We start from the raw sequence: 18,413 nt of genomic DNA on the forward strand, positions 1-18,413 counted from the left end.
GAATTTAATTTTGTGTGATACTATATTTATGATCAATGTTTTCTTTCTGCTTGCATTTGTTTGGTATATATTTGCCCATTTAAAAAAGTTTTCAGCCACCTGAATCACTTTATGGCAAGTCTCTTGTGCACAGCATAGAATTGGGGTTTTTCGGTGGTGGTGTTATCAGTCTGAGTACCCTTTAAAAAAAAAGTGAGTTCCCCTTCCTGTGTCCATGTGTTCTCATTGTTCAATTCCCGTCTATGAGTGAGAACATGTGGTGTTTGGTTTTTTGTCCTTGCGATAGTTTACTGAGAATGATGATTTCCAATTTCATCCATGTCCCTACAAAGGACATGAACTCATCATTTTTTATGGCTGCATAGTATTCCATGGTGTATATGTGCCACATTTTCTTAATCCAGTCTATCATTGTTGGACATTTGGGTTGGTTCCAAGTCTTTGCTATTGTGAATAGTGCCGCAATAGACATACGTGTGCATGTGTCTTTATAGCAGCATGATTTATAGTCCTTTGGGTATATACCCAGTAATGGGATGGCTGGGTCAAATGGTATTTCAAGTTCTAGATCCCTGAGGAATCGCCACACTGACTTCCACAAGGGTTGAACTAGTTTACAGTCCCACCAACAGTGTAAAAGTGTTCCTATTTCTCCGCATCCTCTCCAGCACCTGTTATTTCCTGACTTTTTAGTGATTGCCATTCTAACTGGTGTGAGATGGTATCTCATTGTGGTTTTGATTTGCATTTCTCTGATGGCCAGTGATGATGAGCATTTTTTCATGTGTCTTTTGGCTGCATAAATGTCTTCTTTTGAGAAGTATCTGTTCATATCCTTCACCCACTTTTTGATGGGGACTGTTGCGGGGTGGGGGGGAAGGGGGAGGGATAGCATTAGGAGATATACGTAATGCTAAATGACGAGTTAATGGGTGCAGCACACCAGCATGGCACATGTATACATATGTAACTAACCTGCACATTGTGCACATGTACCCTAAAACTTAAAGTATAATAATAATTAAAAAAATAAAATAAAATAAAGTGAGTTTAGCCTATTTATATTTATATAACAGATGTTTGAATTTAGTTCTATTATTTTAAGTTCTGTTTTCTATTTTTATAACTTTTAAACATCTTTCATATAGCATTTTTTTGCTTTGGTTTTTGCATTTACTCTGATATTTAGGAAGACTTAAAGTTTTGCTGTAATGTGGACCTTTATAACTATGTTGAATTGCCTTCACCTTACACTTCTTTAGAAAGAATTACCAAAAAAAAAAAAGTGATCTAAAATCTGGAAATAAGGCAGAAGATGGCTGTATGTCCTTGGGTGTCATTCTGCAGCAATGTCTGACAAGCCTGCCTGAGAGACATCTGTCTTTCTAGAAGCAGTTCTCAAGTTCAGTACCCAACTAGCATCATCAGCGCCAGCATCATGTGGGAACTTAGAAATGCAAGTTCTCAGGCCCTGCCCCAGACCAACAGAATCAGAAACTCTGTGAATGAGGCCCAGCAATCTGTGCTTTAACAAACCTTCAGGTGACTCTGATGCATGGACAATGGTTCTCAGCCAGGAGCAATTTTGTCACCTGGGGACATTTGCAAATGTCTGAAGACATTTTTAATTATAAAGGAAGTACTAATGGTATCTAGAAGGCAGAGGCCAGGGATGCTGTTAAATACCCTACAGTGCACAGGACAGCCCCCTTCCCACTTCTCAACAAAGAATTCTCTGTCCCCAAATGTCAATAGTACAGAGATATAGGAACCTTCTTTAGGGGAATGTAATTTGTTTCATTTACTATTTACTATGGATTAGGGCTCAGTTTCTAACTTCCAGAAAATGAGTAAGATACAACAGATTTGCTGAGGCAGGAGAATGGCGTGAACCCGGAGGGCAGAGCCTGCAGTGAGCCGAGATCGTGCCACTGCACTCCAGTCTAGGCAACAGAGCAAGACTCCGTCTCAAAAAAGAAAAAGATACAACAGATTTTTATCGGGTAGAGGTGTAAATTATTTCTATCTAGTAGAGGAGATAACCTCAAAGATTATGGTTTAATTGCCTTGTAGAATATTATATTCATGTGTGCTGTGTAGCAAAATACCCTAATACCTAGTAACATAAAACAATAAGATTTATTATTACCATGATTTCTGTGAGTCAGGAATTCATTAAGTAGCTTTAATTCTTGGAAAAACAATTTTCATATGCTCTGTAGCAATTTTGTTTTCTGGTGAGTTTTCTGACATCTGTCTAACTGTCCTTTTTTCTTTCTTTTCATATCCCCTTGGTTTTGGTTTTACCTCTGTTTTAATCTTGAGCTTTTATTCAAAATCTGTGGGAAGTTCCTGTAGGGAAGGAACCAGAGTAGAGCTCAGGCCAGGTGAAATTTCTCTTATGATCCTAGGTTTTGAGTGTGAGTTCAATTAGTCTTTACATTTTGCTGGGCACTGGCAACTATGGGATTTTTTTTTTTTTTTCCATCATAAAGACCCTCTGGCATTCTGCTGTTACAGAGACAGATTGCTTCTAGCAAATATTGTTTGTCAGTGTGCTCTGGCTCTCCTGCTTCTCAGAACCAAACAGGCCCGGGAAGCTCCTGCCACTGGCTAATATATCCTTGTTTCTTCTGTTATAAACAAAGATTGAGGATGTGCACTTCAGAGTGTGCCCTTCTCTCTGAGTGGGATATTTGCTGCCGCCTGGTGTGTGTGTGTGTGTGTGTGTGTATTTGCTGCCGCCTGGTGTGTGTGTGTGTGTTTTGAGGCAAAGTCTCACTCTAGGCTGGGGTGCAGTGGCATGATCTTGGCTCACTTGCAATCTCCGCCTCCCGGGTTCAAGCGATTCTCCTGCCTCAGCCTCCCGAGTAGCTGGAATTACAGGTGCGTACTGCCATACCTAGCTAATTTTTGTATTTTTAGTAGAGACGGGGTTTCACCATGTTGACCAGGCTGGTCTTGAACTCCTGGCCTCAAGTGATCCACCCACCTTGGCCTCCCAAAGTGCTGCGATTACAGACACGAGCCACCGCACCCGGCCCTGTGTGTATGTTTTAAATAATTGCAGCTACTGAATCCCTCTCTCCCAGAGCGATGTCAGTCCTCGTCCTCCTTCCTGCAAGCCCCTTTGATCAGTCTCTGATGCTCTGGACCATCTTTCCTCTGTTGGGCCAGGATTTGAGTTCTCACCGGCTTTTTCTGCAAATGAAAATTGTTTTTTGTTTTTATTCTCACTGATGCTTTTTTAAATGATTTCCAGTAAGAAAAGGAATAATGATTTATTTTCCCCAAACTTTTTAAAAAATCACAAACCTTTATAAAAGTTTAAAAAATAGTACAATGAACATCCACATACCCTTTACCTAGAGTCAACATTTTGGTATTTTCCCACATTTCTTTTTATCTTTCTGCACAAATAGAAACTTTTTTAAAATTTTGACCCTTTGAAAGTTGCAGATATTGATATTTTATCCCTAGCTACTTCTCCTAAAAAGAGAGATTCTCCTACATAACCATAAAATTGTTACCACACTGAAGTGAATTAACATTCATTCAATACATCAACTAATATATACTCCTTATTTATTTATTTATTTATTTATTTTGAGACAGAGTCTCACTCCGTCACCCAGGCTGAAGTACAGTGGTGCCATCTTTGGCTCCCTGCAACCTCCACCTCCCTGGTTCAAGCGATTCTCCTCCCTCAGCCTCCCAAGTAGCTGGGATTACAGTCATGCATCACCACGCTCAGCTACTTTTTGTATTTTTAGCATTTTTTTTAGGGGTTTCATCATGTTGGCCAGGCTGGTCTCGAACTCCTGACTTCAAGTGATCTGCCTACCTCGGCCTCCCAAAGTGCTGGGATTACAAGCATGAGCCACCACACCTGGCCTATACTCCATATTTAAATCTTATCAGTTGTCCCCCAAATGCCTGCTTTACTTTTTTTTTTTTTTTTTTTATCTAGACAGTGTCTCGCTCTGTTGCCCAGGCTGGAGTGCAGTGGCACAATCATAGCTCGCTGCAGCCTCGAACTCCTGTGTTTAAGTAGTCTTCCTGCCTCAGCCTCTCAAAGCACTGGTACTATAGGCGTGAACCACTGCTTTCTTCAAAATTTGACCCAGAATCCAATCAAGGTTTGTAACATTGCATTTCACTGTTGTGTTTCATTCGATCTTTTTTGATCCAAAATTGCCCTTTCCCTCCTTTTTCTGTTCGTGATATTTTATTTTTGAAGTGTTCAGGCCAGTTGCCTTGTAGAATACTCCAAGTAATTCTTTCTTCATGCTCCTGTGGATAAACTGCATGTCACTTAGATTCTGAATGGGTATGAATTGCAACGTGATATGCTAGCAACATTTTTAAAAGACAAGATAAAGTAATCATTTTTGTTTGAGGTCTGAGTGCTCTCTAGACTTAGGCCTGCAGGTTTTGGATGCAGCCAGGAGGAAGCCATTTCCTGATTAAGCCTTAAATGCCAAGAAGTTTCCTATACTTACCCACCTTCAATAGTTGTAAAATACATTCCAGTTATCGAGTAAATGCTTTTTATTTTAAAAAGTAATGTTTGTTTTCCTCCTGTCTCCCTGTGTAAACTAATAAATTCTTTTAGGAGCCAACCTTTTGAATATATTTATGTTTTATCCCATTTATGTATACCCAATATATGGATTTTTCTCTAACCTCATTTACATTTTACCCATTTGGTTTCTTAATCTTGCAGGCCTGTTTTCAAACAGGACAAGACTAGTCAGTGTTACAATCAAACCAGAACTAATCCTACACACACATAGTGCCAGAAATAAGAAAATCTCTTTTGACTATTTTAATTAATACTTCTGTTTAATCTTTTTTTTTTTTTTTTACAGAGTCTTGCTGTTTCGCCCAGGCTGGAGTGCAGTGGCGCCATCTCAGCTCACTGCAAGCTCTGCCTCCTGGGTTCACGCCATTCTCCTGCCTCAGCCTCCCAAATAGCTGGGACTATAGGTGTGCACTACCATGCCCGGCTAATTTTTTTTTGTATTTTATTACAGATGGGGTTTCACCGTGTTAGCCAGGATGGTCTCGATCTCCTGACCTTGTGATCTACCCACTTTGGGCCTCCCAAAGTGCTGGGATTACAGGCATGAGCCACCATAAATCTTTTTTTAACAGAAAATTTAGTTAAATATTGGGTTTAGAGCCTCCAAATATATAGCCATATAATATAGAGAAAATCTGGGCTCTTGAGACAATTTTAAAGAAGAATCCTGCTTAATTGCAAAATAATAATAACAGAAGGTCTTTACAAATACTTTTACATATATTATCTGACTTGATCTTTACCAAAACTCTATGAGATAGTTGAAGAGGGTGGTGAAATCTCTTTTTTTCAAATGAAGAAATTGAGGCTCAAATAGATGTACCTGACTTGCCCAGGATTCCATGACTATAAGCAGCCAAGATGAGGTTTCAGTCTGGTTGGGAATTGCGTGCTAAAAGTACACTTTTGTGGTACAGTTTCACTGAATTGATCTCCTCAGTCATTCTAGAGCTTTATACATTTTGGCAAAATTAACATATTTATCTTAGGAATAATTAAGCTTCCTACCATCAATAACAGTTTGATGTTCTCTTCTGTAGAAGTCCCGCCTTCATTTTTAAATTGCAAACTCCTCTGTCCATTGTAGAAACTTACCATGAAAATCTGGGCACATTATTGCTTCAAGGGATATCCACTCAACACAAGGGTTCAAATAACCAATCATGGCTTCTATGGTTTAGGCAGATCTGAGAAAGCATCAGTCAATTTGTAGATGCTCCAATGAAGATGCAATTGAAGCATTTAATAAATCCTGCCTTCATACCTCATTTTCATTGTTAAGAAGAGTTTACTTTTGTTTTTCCTTTCAATTTTCAGGGCGACAGTGATCATCAAACCTACAAAATGAAGGTCAGGAGAAGTCAATTGTGATTGTTCTTTTTGCCCCATCATGGATTTGCCTATTTTGTTTATTTTACTGATGATGGGAAATTGATAGATTGGAAACATCAGAGTCATTGGTTGTCAGTAAATGATATAATCAAAATTATAAGGCAGTTTTGTTACAGACTTAAATTAGTCTTCAGCAAAGGAATAATAGAGGTGTGTGTGTGTGTGTGTGTGTGTGTGTGTGTGTGTATACAGTAAGTCCTCACTTAACATGGTCTGTAGGTTCTTGGAAACAGCAACTTTAAGTCAAATGAAGTATTCAAACTGGTCCTCCACAAGGTAATTTCATTCAATTTCCTTTCATTACAACGTTGATGAGAAAAAAAGTTGGTCTTGTTATAGTTGTTTCAAGACCAACTTCAAGTTGTTAAAGTAGCAGTTTCCAAGAATCTACGGACAAATGAGGACTTACTGTGTATATACACACACAATATACAGGCCCATATGTGATTTATATATGTATATACATAGTTACTTGTTCTTTTTTATTTTTTACTCAAGTTACATTTAATATCTTTGTCACAGGAAGGCTGACAATATAAAACTTCCTATGTATGAAAACTCAAAAATAACCAAAGTGGCAAGTGAATAATTCCTTTGAGAAGCAAAAGAACAGTACAATGTTTATTAACACGTTTCTTCCTGAATTTTCTTCAATTTTTTTAAACACACAAAAAAGCTTTTCTGTACTTAGATTGATGTTTTCTGTTTTTAATGTTGTTAACATGCATATCATTGCATTTATGGGTAGTAGTAGATAGTGTAATATACATGAAACCAACATCTAGGGATGGCTGCCTTCTGAGTGCTTTACAGATGGCGCATTCTCTTATTATCCAGCTTAATCACAGCTCCCTCAACTGATAACTTCACTTCATCTGCAGTATTTCCATCTGTAAATCTGGTTGGCACAAGTTGGTTTTAACATATTTGGAACCATATTTTAAATCACTAGAACCACTTTGCCTTAATGCCCATGGGCTGTCAGCTCCCAAGGGCCAAGACCAAGTTTTTCTTAACTTTGTGCATATAGCATGGGACCTGCCCAGAACAGGTACTCAACAATTTTGCTGCGCAGAACTGTCCTCAATGGAGAAAAGAAAGCAGAAAGGCTTTACTGAAAACTGCCCCAAATACAAACAAATTCCATTTAAATGGAATATATACATTTTAGCCCTCAAATGCAGACCAGTGCACCTCTGTGTAGTTTCCGACTAGTCACCTGATAACAGATCATTCCTGTCATTCACAGGTTCAGTCCCATCTCTGTTTTTCAGTATCTTGAATCAAGTTCTCTCTCCTCTAATCATGGAAGAAATAGACCCATAACTAGTTATTTTAGGTAAATGGGAGCTATTTAAAAGATTGATATTTTAAAAGCTTAAATGTTAATCAAATATGATTTATGATTATTTTCTTTCTATGAATATTCTTTCATTGTGGAAGGCAGTTTCTTAGGAAGAGAACAAGGGTTCTCTTTTACAGCAGAAAGTTTGGTTGGTTTTTTTTTTTCGCAAAATTCTTGAGTTTTAAAAAATTGGTGGTTGTTTTGCGTTTCACCTAGTAGCTTATTCAATGGTTTGTTTTTCTGCTAAATGTTAACCTTCAAACCTTGAATTAATTTCTTAATTGCTATTTCTACTTCAGGAATCTTAAGAAAGATGGCTTAACCCAGTCAGAAGGGACAAGCATAATTTTCTTCCATGGCTATTGTAAGTATTAGGAGAGCTTTCACGACTATGCTATAGCTTCCTAGTGACGCAGAATTGGTAAGACTTGTGTGATATATACATGTGTGACTTGTTACATATCATAGCAACTGTATAGTGGGAACGATGTAAACAGCTTCTCCTTGCAGCTGACCATCATTAGAAGAATCACTGCATTCCAGTGTCTGATGAGCTTCCTTGTCCTCAGGAAAATGTTAAGTCCTGGTCCCATCCAAAAAGCACACCAAGAAAAACAAAACAAAAAATGAAAAAACCCCTCTAAATAAACTCCTTGTTAACTGTTCCCTGCCACAGCACACACAAAAGTTTATAAAAATATTGAAAGGATATTCTCACAAAAAAAGTGAAGTCTGAGTTTACAGAATGAGTATCAAGTACATGCAAAAAAGCTTTCATTTCACCCGTATATAAATGGTCTAGAGAAAGATACATGAGAAAAGTACTGACTACATAACACAGTCTTTGTGGCACTTAACTAGGGGTAGGAGAGGAGGAAATAAATAGTTCATAGTTAGGGTCAATTCTCCGTCCCATAGTCCAAACATGGAGATCCCACAGTGTCCCAAGGCGGTAAACATCCAGGTATCTTTCCAGATAACTTCCTGAGAGTCAGAGCTTTCTTCAGAGTTTCTCGTCTTGCCCCTTCCGAAAGCCAACATTATTGCCTTCAGTTTCCGCAGCCTGAAGTCAGCCGTCCTGAAACACAAATTGGAACCTATTGCATGGCTGGATCTCATGTAACAAAATAAGAGTGTTCCTAGAAAGCAGTTTTTTCAGATGAATTTGAGGGAACATCTGAAATGATCAGTACCTCGTAGTCTCAGGATTTAGTGGGAATTAGGAGATCATGTAGGTAGCTGGGTGCAGTGGCTCAGACCTATAATCCCAGCACTTTGGGAGGCTGAGGTGGGAGGATCACTTGAGGCCAGGAGTTCAAGACCAGCCTGGTAAATATAGCAAGACCCCGTCTCTACAGAAAAATAAATAAAAACCAGCTGGGTGTGGTGGCACATGCCTGCAGGCCCAGCTACTTGGGAGGCTGAGATGGGAGGATCACTTGAGCCCAGGAGTTTGAGGCTGTGGTGAGCTATGACCGCACCAATGCAGTCCTGCCTGGGGGACAGTGAAATCTTGTCTCAGAAAAAAAAAAAAAAAGAGAGAGAGAGATCATGTAGTTCACCCAGCACATGAACTCTTAAAGACTCCTATATGGAGTCCAACTAGGATGTTGACCTCAAAGGTTGTGCCACAAATCATTAGTCCCTCAAAATGATCCTTGTTAAAAGGTTTCCCTCTCAGAAATCCACAGTGTAAATTAGTGCAAGAGGCACTGAGAAAATCTGTAAATCTACTTATGTATATGTATATATGTATGACTATATAAGTATATTACATATATTCATAAACATATTCCATTTTATTTAGTCAGCATTTCCCAACCCTTTTATGATAAATATTTGTTGACTAAATTTAACTTAGTAGAAGATAAAGGAAAACAAAAGAAGAAGTTTAAAGGAAATACATGTATTCTTACTGCCAAGAGAGTAATCTCGAACTGTTCTGACATGTAAGGGCTCTGTGGTCATTGGGGAGATGACATACACTGCCACAGAAAATGTTCTTACCCTTATATTTTAAAATGAGCGTAAATCCTGGAACTCCGTTGGAGGAAATACACAGATTACAAACACAAGTACCTTTTCTGTGTTCTACAGTTTTTAACTACAGGACTCACAAACATCATCTGATACTAAATAATAAATGTGTAGGTCAGTGCTCCTAATGCCATTTATTGGTCTTGCCTGGCAGAAAAAAAAATCTTAAATTTGCAAACTCCTTTGTCTACATATTCAACCGCTGGGTATAATTTTGTCATTTTTTTTCCCCTTCTTCCTTATTCCCTAAACAGAGCAAACATCTCATTTGTTACTGATTTGAATGGTACTGGGACTGTATACCATATATATGCATTTCATACAAGAGCATACTTCCTTCATTAATTAGCACAGATGAAATTAAATACTTGTGGTCAGTGAACCATCCCTGTGCTTTAAGAGATAAAAACACAGCTGGGTGCGATGGCTTACGTCTGTAATCCTAGCACTTTGGGAGTTTGAGGCAGGTAGAATACCTGAGGTCAGGAGTTTGAGACCAGCCTGGCCAGTGGGGTGAAACCCTGTCTCTATTGAAAATGCAAAAATTAGCCGGGCATGGTGGCGCGTGCTTGCAGTCCCAGCTACTCGGGAGGCTGAGGCAGGAGAATCGCTTGAACCTGGGAGGCGGAGGTTGCAGTGAGCTAAGATTGTGCCACTGCACTCCAGCCTGGGTGACAGAGTGAAACTCCGTCTCAAAGAAAAAAAAAAAAAAGAGATAAGAACACAGAAAGGATAAGAGAACATTTGAATATTAAAGTTCAATTTCCAGGAAACAAAATTAAATTTTTTAAAAAACCCAGATACTTGTTTATATTTCCTAAGAGAGATTAATGATCAGGATATCTTACCTATTTGATTTTCTTACACCCAACAGGCTGTGAATTTCTCCTAACTCAGAAGCACAGTTTAAGTAACTTGAACTGTGAGAGGCCAATAGTAGTGAGCTCATGGCCAGTTTCACTATTTGTTAAACAAAAGCAGGTTCTCCTTTGAATTCAGAGATGCCCATGAGGTGGGCGCCATCCTGAGCACTCTCATCTACCTGGAGAAGCTCTTTTTCTGAGATTCCAGAGGCAGCTACAGCACCCACGGAAACAGCCTCTGCAGGCTGAGTTGGTGTACAGGGTGACTAGCCAGGGAATCCAGAAAATCTTGCACAACGATTCTTTGCTTTTTTGGATCACATACCCCCATGAGAATCTGTTTAATGCATGGACTCCTCTTCCCAGAAGTGACCATATGTCCATGTATATTTTACATAGAGTATAAAGTGCTGTCATGAACACCCTAAAGCCATTAAATAGACCTCAGGTTAAGAGCTGTTGGCACCAAATCATGATCTTTCTCTTATTCTTGTTTATATTCCCAGCTTGAACTGTGCTAGGCCAGTAAAAGAAGTGGGGGGATAAGACTGATAACAGTTGCCAAGATGATCAGTCGGGGAAATGTTAAAAATAAAGTGGGTGTTGCAAATCTATAGAGACAGAAAATAAATTAGTTGGCTGGGGTGAGTTGGGGGAGAATGACTGCTCATGGGTGTAGGATTTCTTTTTGGAATAATGAAAATATTCTAAAATTAGATTGTAGTGATGGTTGCACAACTTTGTGAGTATACTAAAAGCATACTGAAAGTATACTAAATCACATACTTTTAAATGGGTCAGTTTCATGGCATGTGAATTACATCTCAAAGCTGTTTTTAAAAGTGGATGTTATAGGAAACAAAAAAAGTGTTTCAGCAGAAACTTAACAATAAACCTTGTATGACCAGAGATAATGGGTGGCCTCCTTATGCACTGCCTTCAGTGAGGAAGGAACTAGGGGGATTTCTGGCTAAAGGTCACTGGAGTTTTTCTCATCATGGGAAATGTATGGAGATGTGTGTTTAGGTCTCCTGAAGAGTGGAATGTGGAGGACCACCCATAAGACTAAAGAGCACTGACTTGATCCAGTAGGATCTCTGCCTAACCCAATATTCTGTTTATGAGAACAATTCGACAGGGTGGCAATGGCTGTCCTCCATGACATTGCTTTAAATGTTAGGAATATCATGCCAATTTTCTCAAATCCTTTCTCTTAATACACTATAGACTGTTAACTAATAAATTTATCTAACTCCATCTTGAATCGATTTCTGTGTCAGCATACTCTAACAAATTCCATCTGCATCCTACTTTGCTTTGCATGATTTTGCTCATGCGGAGGCAGAGCTTGGTTTAGAGATCCTCAAGGGCCTCGTATCTCTGATTCTCACCACCCCCTTTTCCATGATGCTGTCAAAAGCTTCTTTTGACTAGAGTGAAAAGTTTCCAATTCTCCTTTATCTAAAAGTCTTTTGCTTCTACTGCCTTTCTTGAGTCTGGGCCCTGGTTCTAGCTTGGAAAACCAAGCTGATCTGTATCGTGTACTGGTATCTTGGATATATAGTCATGGGTTTCTGGGGCATCATTTCAGTATGCACACATGACAGCCTTCACTAGGTTTCAGAACTTGATCTGGTTCAATTTTTTTACATCATGAAACTGAGATCCATAAAGAAGAAACATATGTCCAGGGTCACATAGCTAGCCAGTGGCAAGACTAAAAGTGATACACGTCTTCATTCCCAACCATTCTGCTTTCAGAACTACCAGGCTGCACCCCAGACCCTCTGTAACGCTCATCTCAGCAGTTTCAGCCTCCTTCTTCTGGTTTTCTTTGTGGGTTGACCTAGCACTTACCTCAACATCCTGTCTGGTCTCTTCTCCTTCATCCTGGTCAGGTTCAAACTCCGTGCCCCGGTCTACAACATCCACACCAGCATGCACCCTGGGCTTCTCATTTTCCCATTTGGCAAAGCCTTTGTCCTTTGCTGCTTTGTCATGGAACTTGGATTTCATTTTAGGGAAGGTGTGGGACCCCGAGTCCCCCCAGCCAGCCTCTGACCAGACAGGTTCAGTCTGGGTGGCCTGGCTGGTGGTGGCCCTCTGTAGCCTCACAGAGATCTTGCGAGAAGAGCCTGTAACCAGTGTTATGGCTCTGCTGTCTAAATCTCTGTGTCCAGCAGTGACTCCAGGGAACTCAAACACCTCATCCTGCGCTGGAAGTGAAAGAGGATGGTGATTATTTGACACCTGACTGCTTGATAGCAAAGCATCAAGGTTAGTGCAAACAGCACGAGTCTGGCATGCAACGTCCTAGAGGAACCGACAAGGGACAGAACTCAATTAGCTGCAGGCAAGTTACATGTTCCTGAGACTAGAAAGCAGAGAGAAGCAAGGATGATTCAAGGGTTTAGCCACTGCTGCTCACCCTAAAGAAGGCCTTAGCGTTTAGAGTGACTAACCAGGTTTAGACCCAGAACCTAAATGAGGTCCAAGTGTGAGGAGGCAAGCAGAAAGAGACCATGGCAGCAAAGAAAGCAGAGGGCATTACCTGGGGGCAGCGAGGGGCTTCCAGGCAGTGACCCATGGCCACAGGAGGGCGCCCGGGCAAATCTCCTGCAGGCCAGAACCAGGAGGTCTTTGCACTGTTTGTGACAATTGGCTCCACAGTCTGAAAAATTCCAAGGGTGTTGCAGATGATTAGTGTGTCTGATGTTGATTGAGTTTCCAGGGTGGCACTTGATTTGTCAGCCCTCCCCTCCCCAACCCCAGTTTCTGTGTTGAATTTCAGAGTTGAGCTCAGGCCCATGGGGTGTGTCTAGGATCTGGAAAGGGGCCATTGGTCCGCACTTGCCTTCCTGAGGTTCCGAAAGTTCTCTTAGATTTGCTCAGCTTGGTTCTCTATGCAACTGAGGACCTAATGAGCAATTGTGCCTAGGGAGCAAATAGAGTCCAGCCTGGGAGGTCAGTTGCCTTTGCCCAAAACTAAATGCAAATCAAATGGGGTTGAGAGTCTTTCCCAGGCTTAGACGGAATCCCCACAAAGAGAGCCTAAGCCAGTATTAGGGCGCCAGGATTAGGGCAAGAAGCCTCAGCTTCTAGTCTCTCCCAAGCCAATTGCCTCTGATCATTTACTGTGAGGTGTTCCTCCATTCAGCACTTGTCTGGATTTTTTTTTTTTTTTTTTTTTCGAGACGGAGTCTTGCTCTATTGCCCAGACTGGAGTGCAGTGGCGGGATCTCGGCTCACTGCAAGCTTTGCCTCCCGGGTTCACGCCATTCTCCTGCCTCAGCCTCCGGAGTAGCTGGGACTACAGGTGCCCGCCACCACACCAGGCTAATTTTTTGTATTTTTTAGTAGAGATGGGGTTTCACCATGTTAGCCAGGATGGTCTCGATCTCCTGACCTCGTGATCCGCCCACCTCAGCCTCCCAAAGTGCTGGGATTACAGGCGTGAGCCACCGCACCCGGCCTTGTCTGGATTTTTTTACTCTTCTTCATTTTCCAAAACCTTTCAGGGCCAGTGATTATATCTTCTGCTTCCAGCAGAACACAAGATGGGCCTATGCTCAGTAAATATGTTCTATATTTGCTTATGGCTTTGAAAGAGCGTGCAGCAGAGTCTGTGAGATTGCCCATTAGAATGTTTTAGATAAGGCAGTAGAATGTTAATTACTACTTGGGGTAGAAAAATGTGGCCACTTCAGATGGTGGTTCACAATTATTTCCTATGATGAGGGTCCTACACACTTCACTGAGAATCATTGAATAGAGATGATCATTTCTCTCCTACCATCAAAGAGGACCTTTCTAACTATTTCCAGTACCCATTTTCCCCTAAGTGACCTTGTTTCAAATAGTCTTAATGACGTATTCAATCTATTTTAATTTGTTTTTTTTTCACTTTATGTGCTATTAAGAAAATACAAGAGATAATCCAAAGATGTAATAGATTTTCATCTTTATAAAATTGCGTGTGTGTGTGTGTGTGTGTGTGTGTGTGTGTGTATTTTAGGGTATGAGGATAGAAACCAGAATAAAGCTAATGACTCACTGCTGGGCAATAAGATCTTGTAGTATCTTGGCTGCTTGAAAGTAAAAATCTAAGTTAGACCAAGGCAAGTGATAGAGAAGCACTAATGGGAAGGTCCCTCTGAGCACTAAACAGTGGCTTCTATTGAGATTTGGGAAGCTTTTTGTTCATGCAAAATAAGGAAGAAATACTGGAAAACGACTGGAGAAAAAAGGCATCCCTGGGGAACAACATTCATCTGAAGGTATTCTGTGATTAAGATGTTTCTTTTTGTAGTTTTATTATATTTTTTCAAAAGCATTATAAGATTCTTAAAAGAACCATATAAACTGTCCATATAAAATGTCCAGCAACTTCTTAAACAACAGTAATGTATACTTGATCATATATGTACAAGTAGCAACACATTCCTAAATGCTTAGTATACACGCATATCGCATTTGTCAAATATATTTGATTCAATTGTTTATAAACTTAATTAAATGGGAAAGATAGAGGAACGCATTCATTGAAAAGGACAAAAACACGTTTTAAGTTTTCTCCTCATTTTTTGTCACCATCTATGTGATTTAGTAGAGAAAGGAATAGCTAAGTGTGAGTGGGAAGAAGTGCCTATGGATTAGAGAAATAGTGTGTAGGTGTTTTTCTTTGAGGGAAAAAGTTCTTATATTCAGTATTTTAGCTAGGCTTGTCCCACTCAGAATGCCCACCTTAACTGGATGCTGCTGATTCCAAAGAACTAGATTTATGTGTGTTGATAAGAGTGGTTTGTAACAAGCTATAAAAGTCCAATTTTAGCTCTCCAAAACTCCAGAAACTCCTCCTCAGAGGCAATCATTCTCAGTTGCCGTTGACCCAAAAGACTGAAATTCTGAATAATGCCAAGAGCTTTTGCAGTTTAACCAGACAAATTTGATTCTTACCCAAAATGTCACATTTTAAAAATTGTAACAAAATAACGTTGATTTACCTTTGCATTTGTATCCTTGCTTGATTATGCCCCAGAGCTGTAACAAAAGACAAAGGAATGTCAGGGAATCTGAGGATAGATCTGGAAGGAAAACAAGGCCACTGAAAAGGAAGTCCTGGGAAGCTTCAGGACTGGCCAGGCACAAACAGGATGTAGCCACTCTTAACACCCTTCCTGCCAGATAGAAGAACCCTCTCCGGGCCCCTTCCAGCTGTGGTGATAAAATGAGTTTCGTTTCCCTTTTCTTTCTCGGAGCCAACTGGGAGCCGGGATGGGAAACTACTAAAGTTTGATGCACCAGACTTTGGCCTGATGCGCTCTCAGCAAAATGTACAGAGGAGATGGCCACTTGGTCTTTGGGAACCCCTGGCTCCCTCTTTTTAATGACACTAGCTGCTCTTAGTGCCCACTACAGGAAATGAAGCAATGGAAGAAGCGCACCTCATGTGAAAGCGTTTGGATTTTGCTAGGCTATTTCCTGAGTAGTATTTGTCCCGTGGAAAAATACAGAAGAGGAAATGATCTTAGTTATTCATGTCTTCATTCTCCACATTTGCTCTATGTTTGGCCTGTGCCAGGGTTGTAGGAGATGTCGAAAAAGCTCAGATTCTACCAAGCAAGGAGTCTGTGACATCCTCGTGGTTAACAAGTAGGAAGTGACAAATCCCTGAGGGGAGATGTGAGGGCCTGCAGTTCCACGAGGGAGCGTTTGCCCAGGGGGTTCAGGGACATCCTGCTGGTGGTGTCTTCGCTCTCCAGCCAGACTCCTTCTAAACACCATAAAGAAGAGGGCCTGGCCGGGCACGGTGACTCACACCTGTAATCCCAGCACTTTTGGAGGCCGAGAAGAGCAGATCACAAGGTCAGGAGATCGAGACCATCCTGGCTAACATGGTGAAACCCTGTCTCTACTAAAAATACAAAAAAATTAGCTGGTCATGGTGGTGGGCGCCTGTGGTCCCAGCTACTCGGGAGGCTGAGGCAGGAGAATGGCATGAACTCAGGAGGTGGAGCTTGCAGTGAGTCGAGACCGCACCACTGCACTCCAGCCTGGGCAACAGAGCAAGGCTCTGTCTCAAAAAAAGAGAAGAGGGCCTTGCCATGCCCTTCTCTGCCTCCCCACACCTCTTGCATGGGGTGACAGATTCACCAGAGGCATACGGTATGGGTAATTAAATGGGCTTAGCTCAAGTTGGAGAAGAACTATTGCTAACCTTTTCGTGTTTGGGTTAGGTGGCTATTATCTACTTAATAAAATAATGTTGAAAAAGCAGGGCCCACTGGGACTGATGGGGGTTCACAATGTTCACAATGTATTATAAGTGAACAATGCCCCCACATGTGGGCAGCATGGCCCGCTCTTCCAGAAGAGTAAGTCACAGCCAATGTGAAGTGACTCAAGAGTACACGAAGACTGCTCCTTACTTCTTTTTGACAAGGAACTTCCACAAGTAGCAAACTCAAGGATTCCTTTGAGCCTTAACAGCTATTTGGTCCTTCAGAATACATATTAAAATGCAAATGTCAGCCGAGCGCAGTGGCTCATGCCTGTAATCCCAGCACTTTGGGAGGCCAAGGCGGGCGGATCACGAGGAAAAGAGATCAAGACCATCCTGGCCAACATGGTGAAACCCCGTCTCTACTAAAAATACAAAAATTAGCTGGGCATGGTGGTGTGTGCCTGTAGTCCCAGCTATTCAGGAGACTGAGGCAGGAGAATCACTTGAACCCGGGAGGTAGAGGTTGCAGTGAGCCAAGATCATGCCACTGTAGGCGACAGAGAGAGATTCTATCTCAAAGAAAAATAATAATAATAAATAAATAAAATGCAAATGTCTCCCAGGACAGAGCAGTATTTTGTCTCAGGGACAGGAAGGATTATCTGACAACTAAGTAGAAGCAAGCATGGCTGGAAGAGAGAGGGGCATGATCCAGAAAAGGGCAGTAGTAGCCAGGATCATCACAGCTTGATCTTTATGATAATCTAGTTTGCTTCTCTTTTGTAAAAGGTGAATGTGATGATCCAGGAAGTTAGATAATTTGCAATCTCCCACAACCTGGAAATTCTTTCTCCAGAGCCCTTGGTAATGATCATAGCAATAATAATGATGATAGCTACCATTTCTTGAACTCTTGCTATGTGAGAGGCACAGTTAGGCTCTTTATACATATTAGCTTATTTAATTGCTCATGATGTCCTTACGGTGTAGGTAATAATATTTTTCTCATTTTTACAGATGAGGAGACTGACCTACAGAGAGGTAAAGTCCCTTGGCAAGGTCTCATAACTAGTGAGGGAAAGAAGAATGTGTCACTTGAGGGAAAGACAGGAAGCCATTGCTCCTGCATACTCTTGTGTGAGCAAAGGCACTGAGGTGGGACAAGAAAGGATAAGATTTAAGAAGAGACATCCTAATATCCAGATATGTTACATTATTAGCATTGCTGCAGGAACTGCTGAAAAAAATACAGTCAAGCAAGGGTGCTGGGGGTGGGGGTGGGGAGGTAGGTTTGCTAATGCTTACTTAATAGCCAGGAACAAACAGTAGCTAGGAAGAGGCACTGGGTCAGTGTGCCTGCCAAGAACAGTAGAGGATGAACTCATGTGGATGGATATGCGGGAGTATTTCCCACAGTCCTTTGATTTGAGACCACCGGCTGCTGTCATATTTGGAGTAATTGTGGTGTAAGGAGCACTGGACTGAGAGTCAGGAGACCTGGGTGTGACTCATGGTTTTGCTGCTAATGATCTGTGTGACCTTGGGGGAAGTCACTTAACTTCTCCAGACCTCAGTTTCTTCATCTACAAAATAAGGGAATTACTAACACTCTTTCAGTTCTGGAATTCTAATTCTAAAATAAAACTTCTGCAGAGCAAGTCTGTTTGTCTTCCTTAACCTTAAAATGGAATTTATTTTAAAAGCAGATGGTTCCGGCACTGGAACCATTCTCCCACAATTCCTTTCAATGACACATCTATAGAGCTATAGTTATAAATTCCTTTGAAAACCAATGGGCTTTTTGACACGAGTGTCAGTAAAGATCAAATCAAATCGTACCAATAAAACTAAATATATTTTAAAAACAAAAACAGCTGTAAAAATTTTAAATGAGTTCAATTCAATTAAACTCTCAAAGTATCAAGGAATACATAAAAAATGTGTACTCCCAGCCATGTGATGTGCAAC

The 18,413-nt window shown here is 40.9% G+C and overlaps 1 protein-coding gene across 5 annotated transcripts in view; it reads right to left on the reverse strand.

Moving 5' to 3' along the window:
• Positions 1–6,440: 6,440 nt before the first annotated feature.
• RASGRP3 (RAS guanyl releasing protein 3) overlaps positions 6,441–18,413 on the reverse strand; it is a 126,519-nt gene continuing 114,546 nt past the window's right edge. For 4 of the 5 annotated variants that reach the window (XM_054545288.2, XM_063713207.1, XM_063713208.1 and 1 more), the window contains exons 15-18: positions 15,226–15,262; positions 12,774–12,893; positions 12,080–12,438; positions 6,441–8,400 (exon numbers count right to left, since the gene is read on the reverse strand). In XM_054545288.2, coding sequence (XP_054401263.1) covers positions 8,392–8,400; positions 12,080–12,438; positions 12,774–12,893; positions 15,226–15,262 — 525 coding nt within the window. In that variant the 3' untranslated portion in view covers positions 6,441–8,391. 5 annotated transcript variants of the gene reach the window in all.

Source organism: Pongo abelii, chromosome 12 (genome assembly GCF_028885655.2).
Source record: "Pongo abelii isolate AG06213 chromosome 12, NHGRI_mPonAbe1-v2.0_pri, whole genome shotgun sequence".
NCBI lineage: Eukaryota > Metazoa > Chordata > Mammalia > Primates > Hominidae > Pongo > Pongo abelii.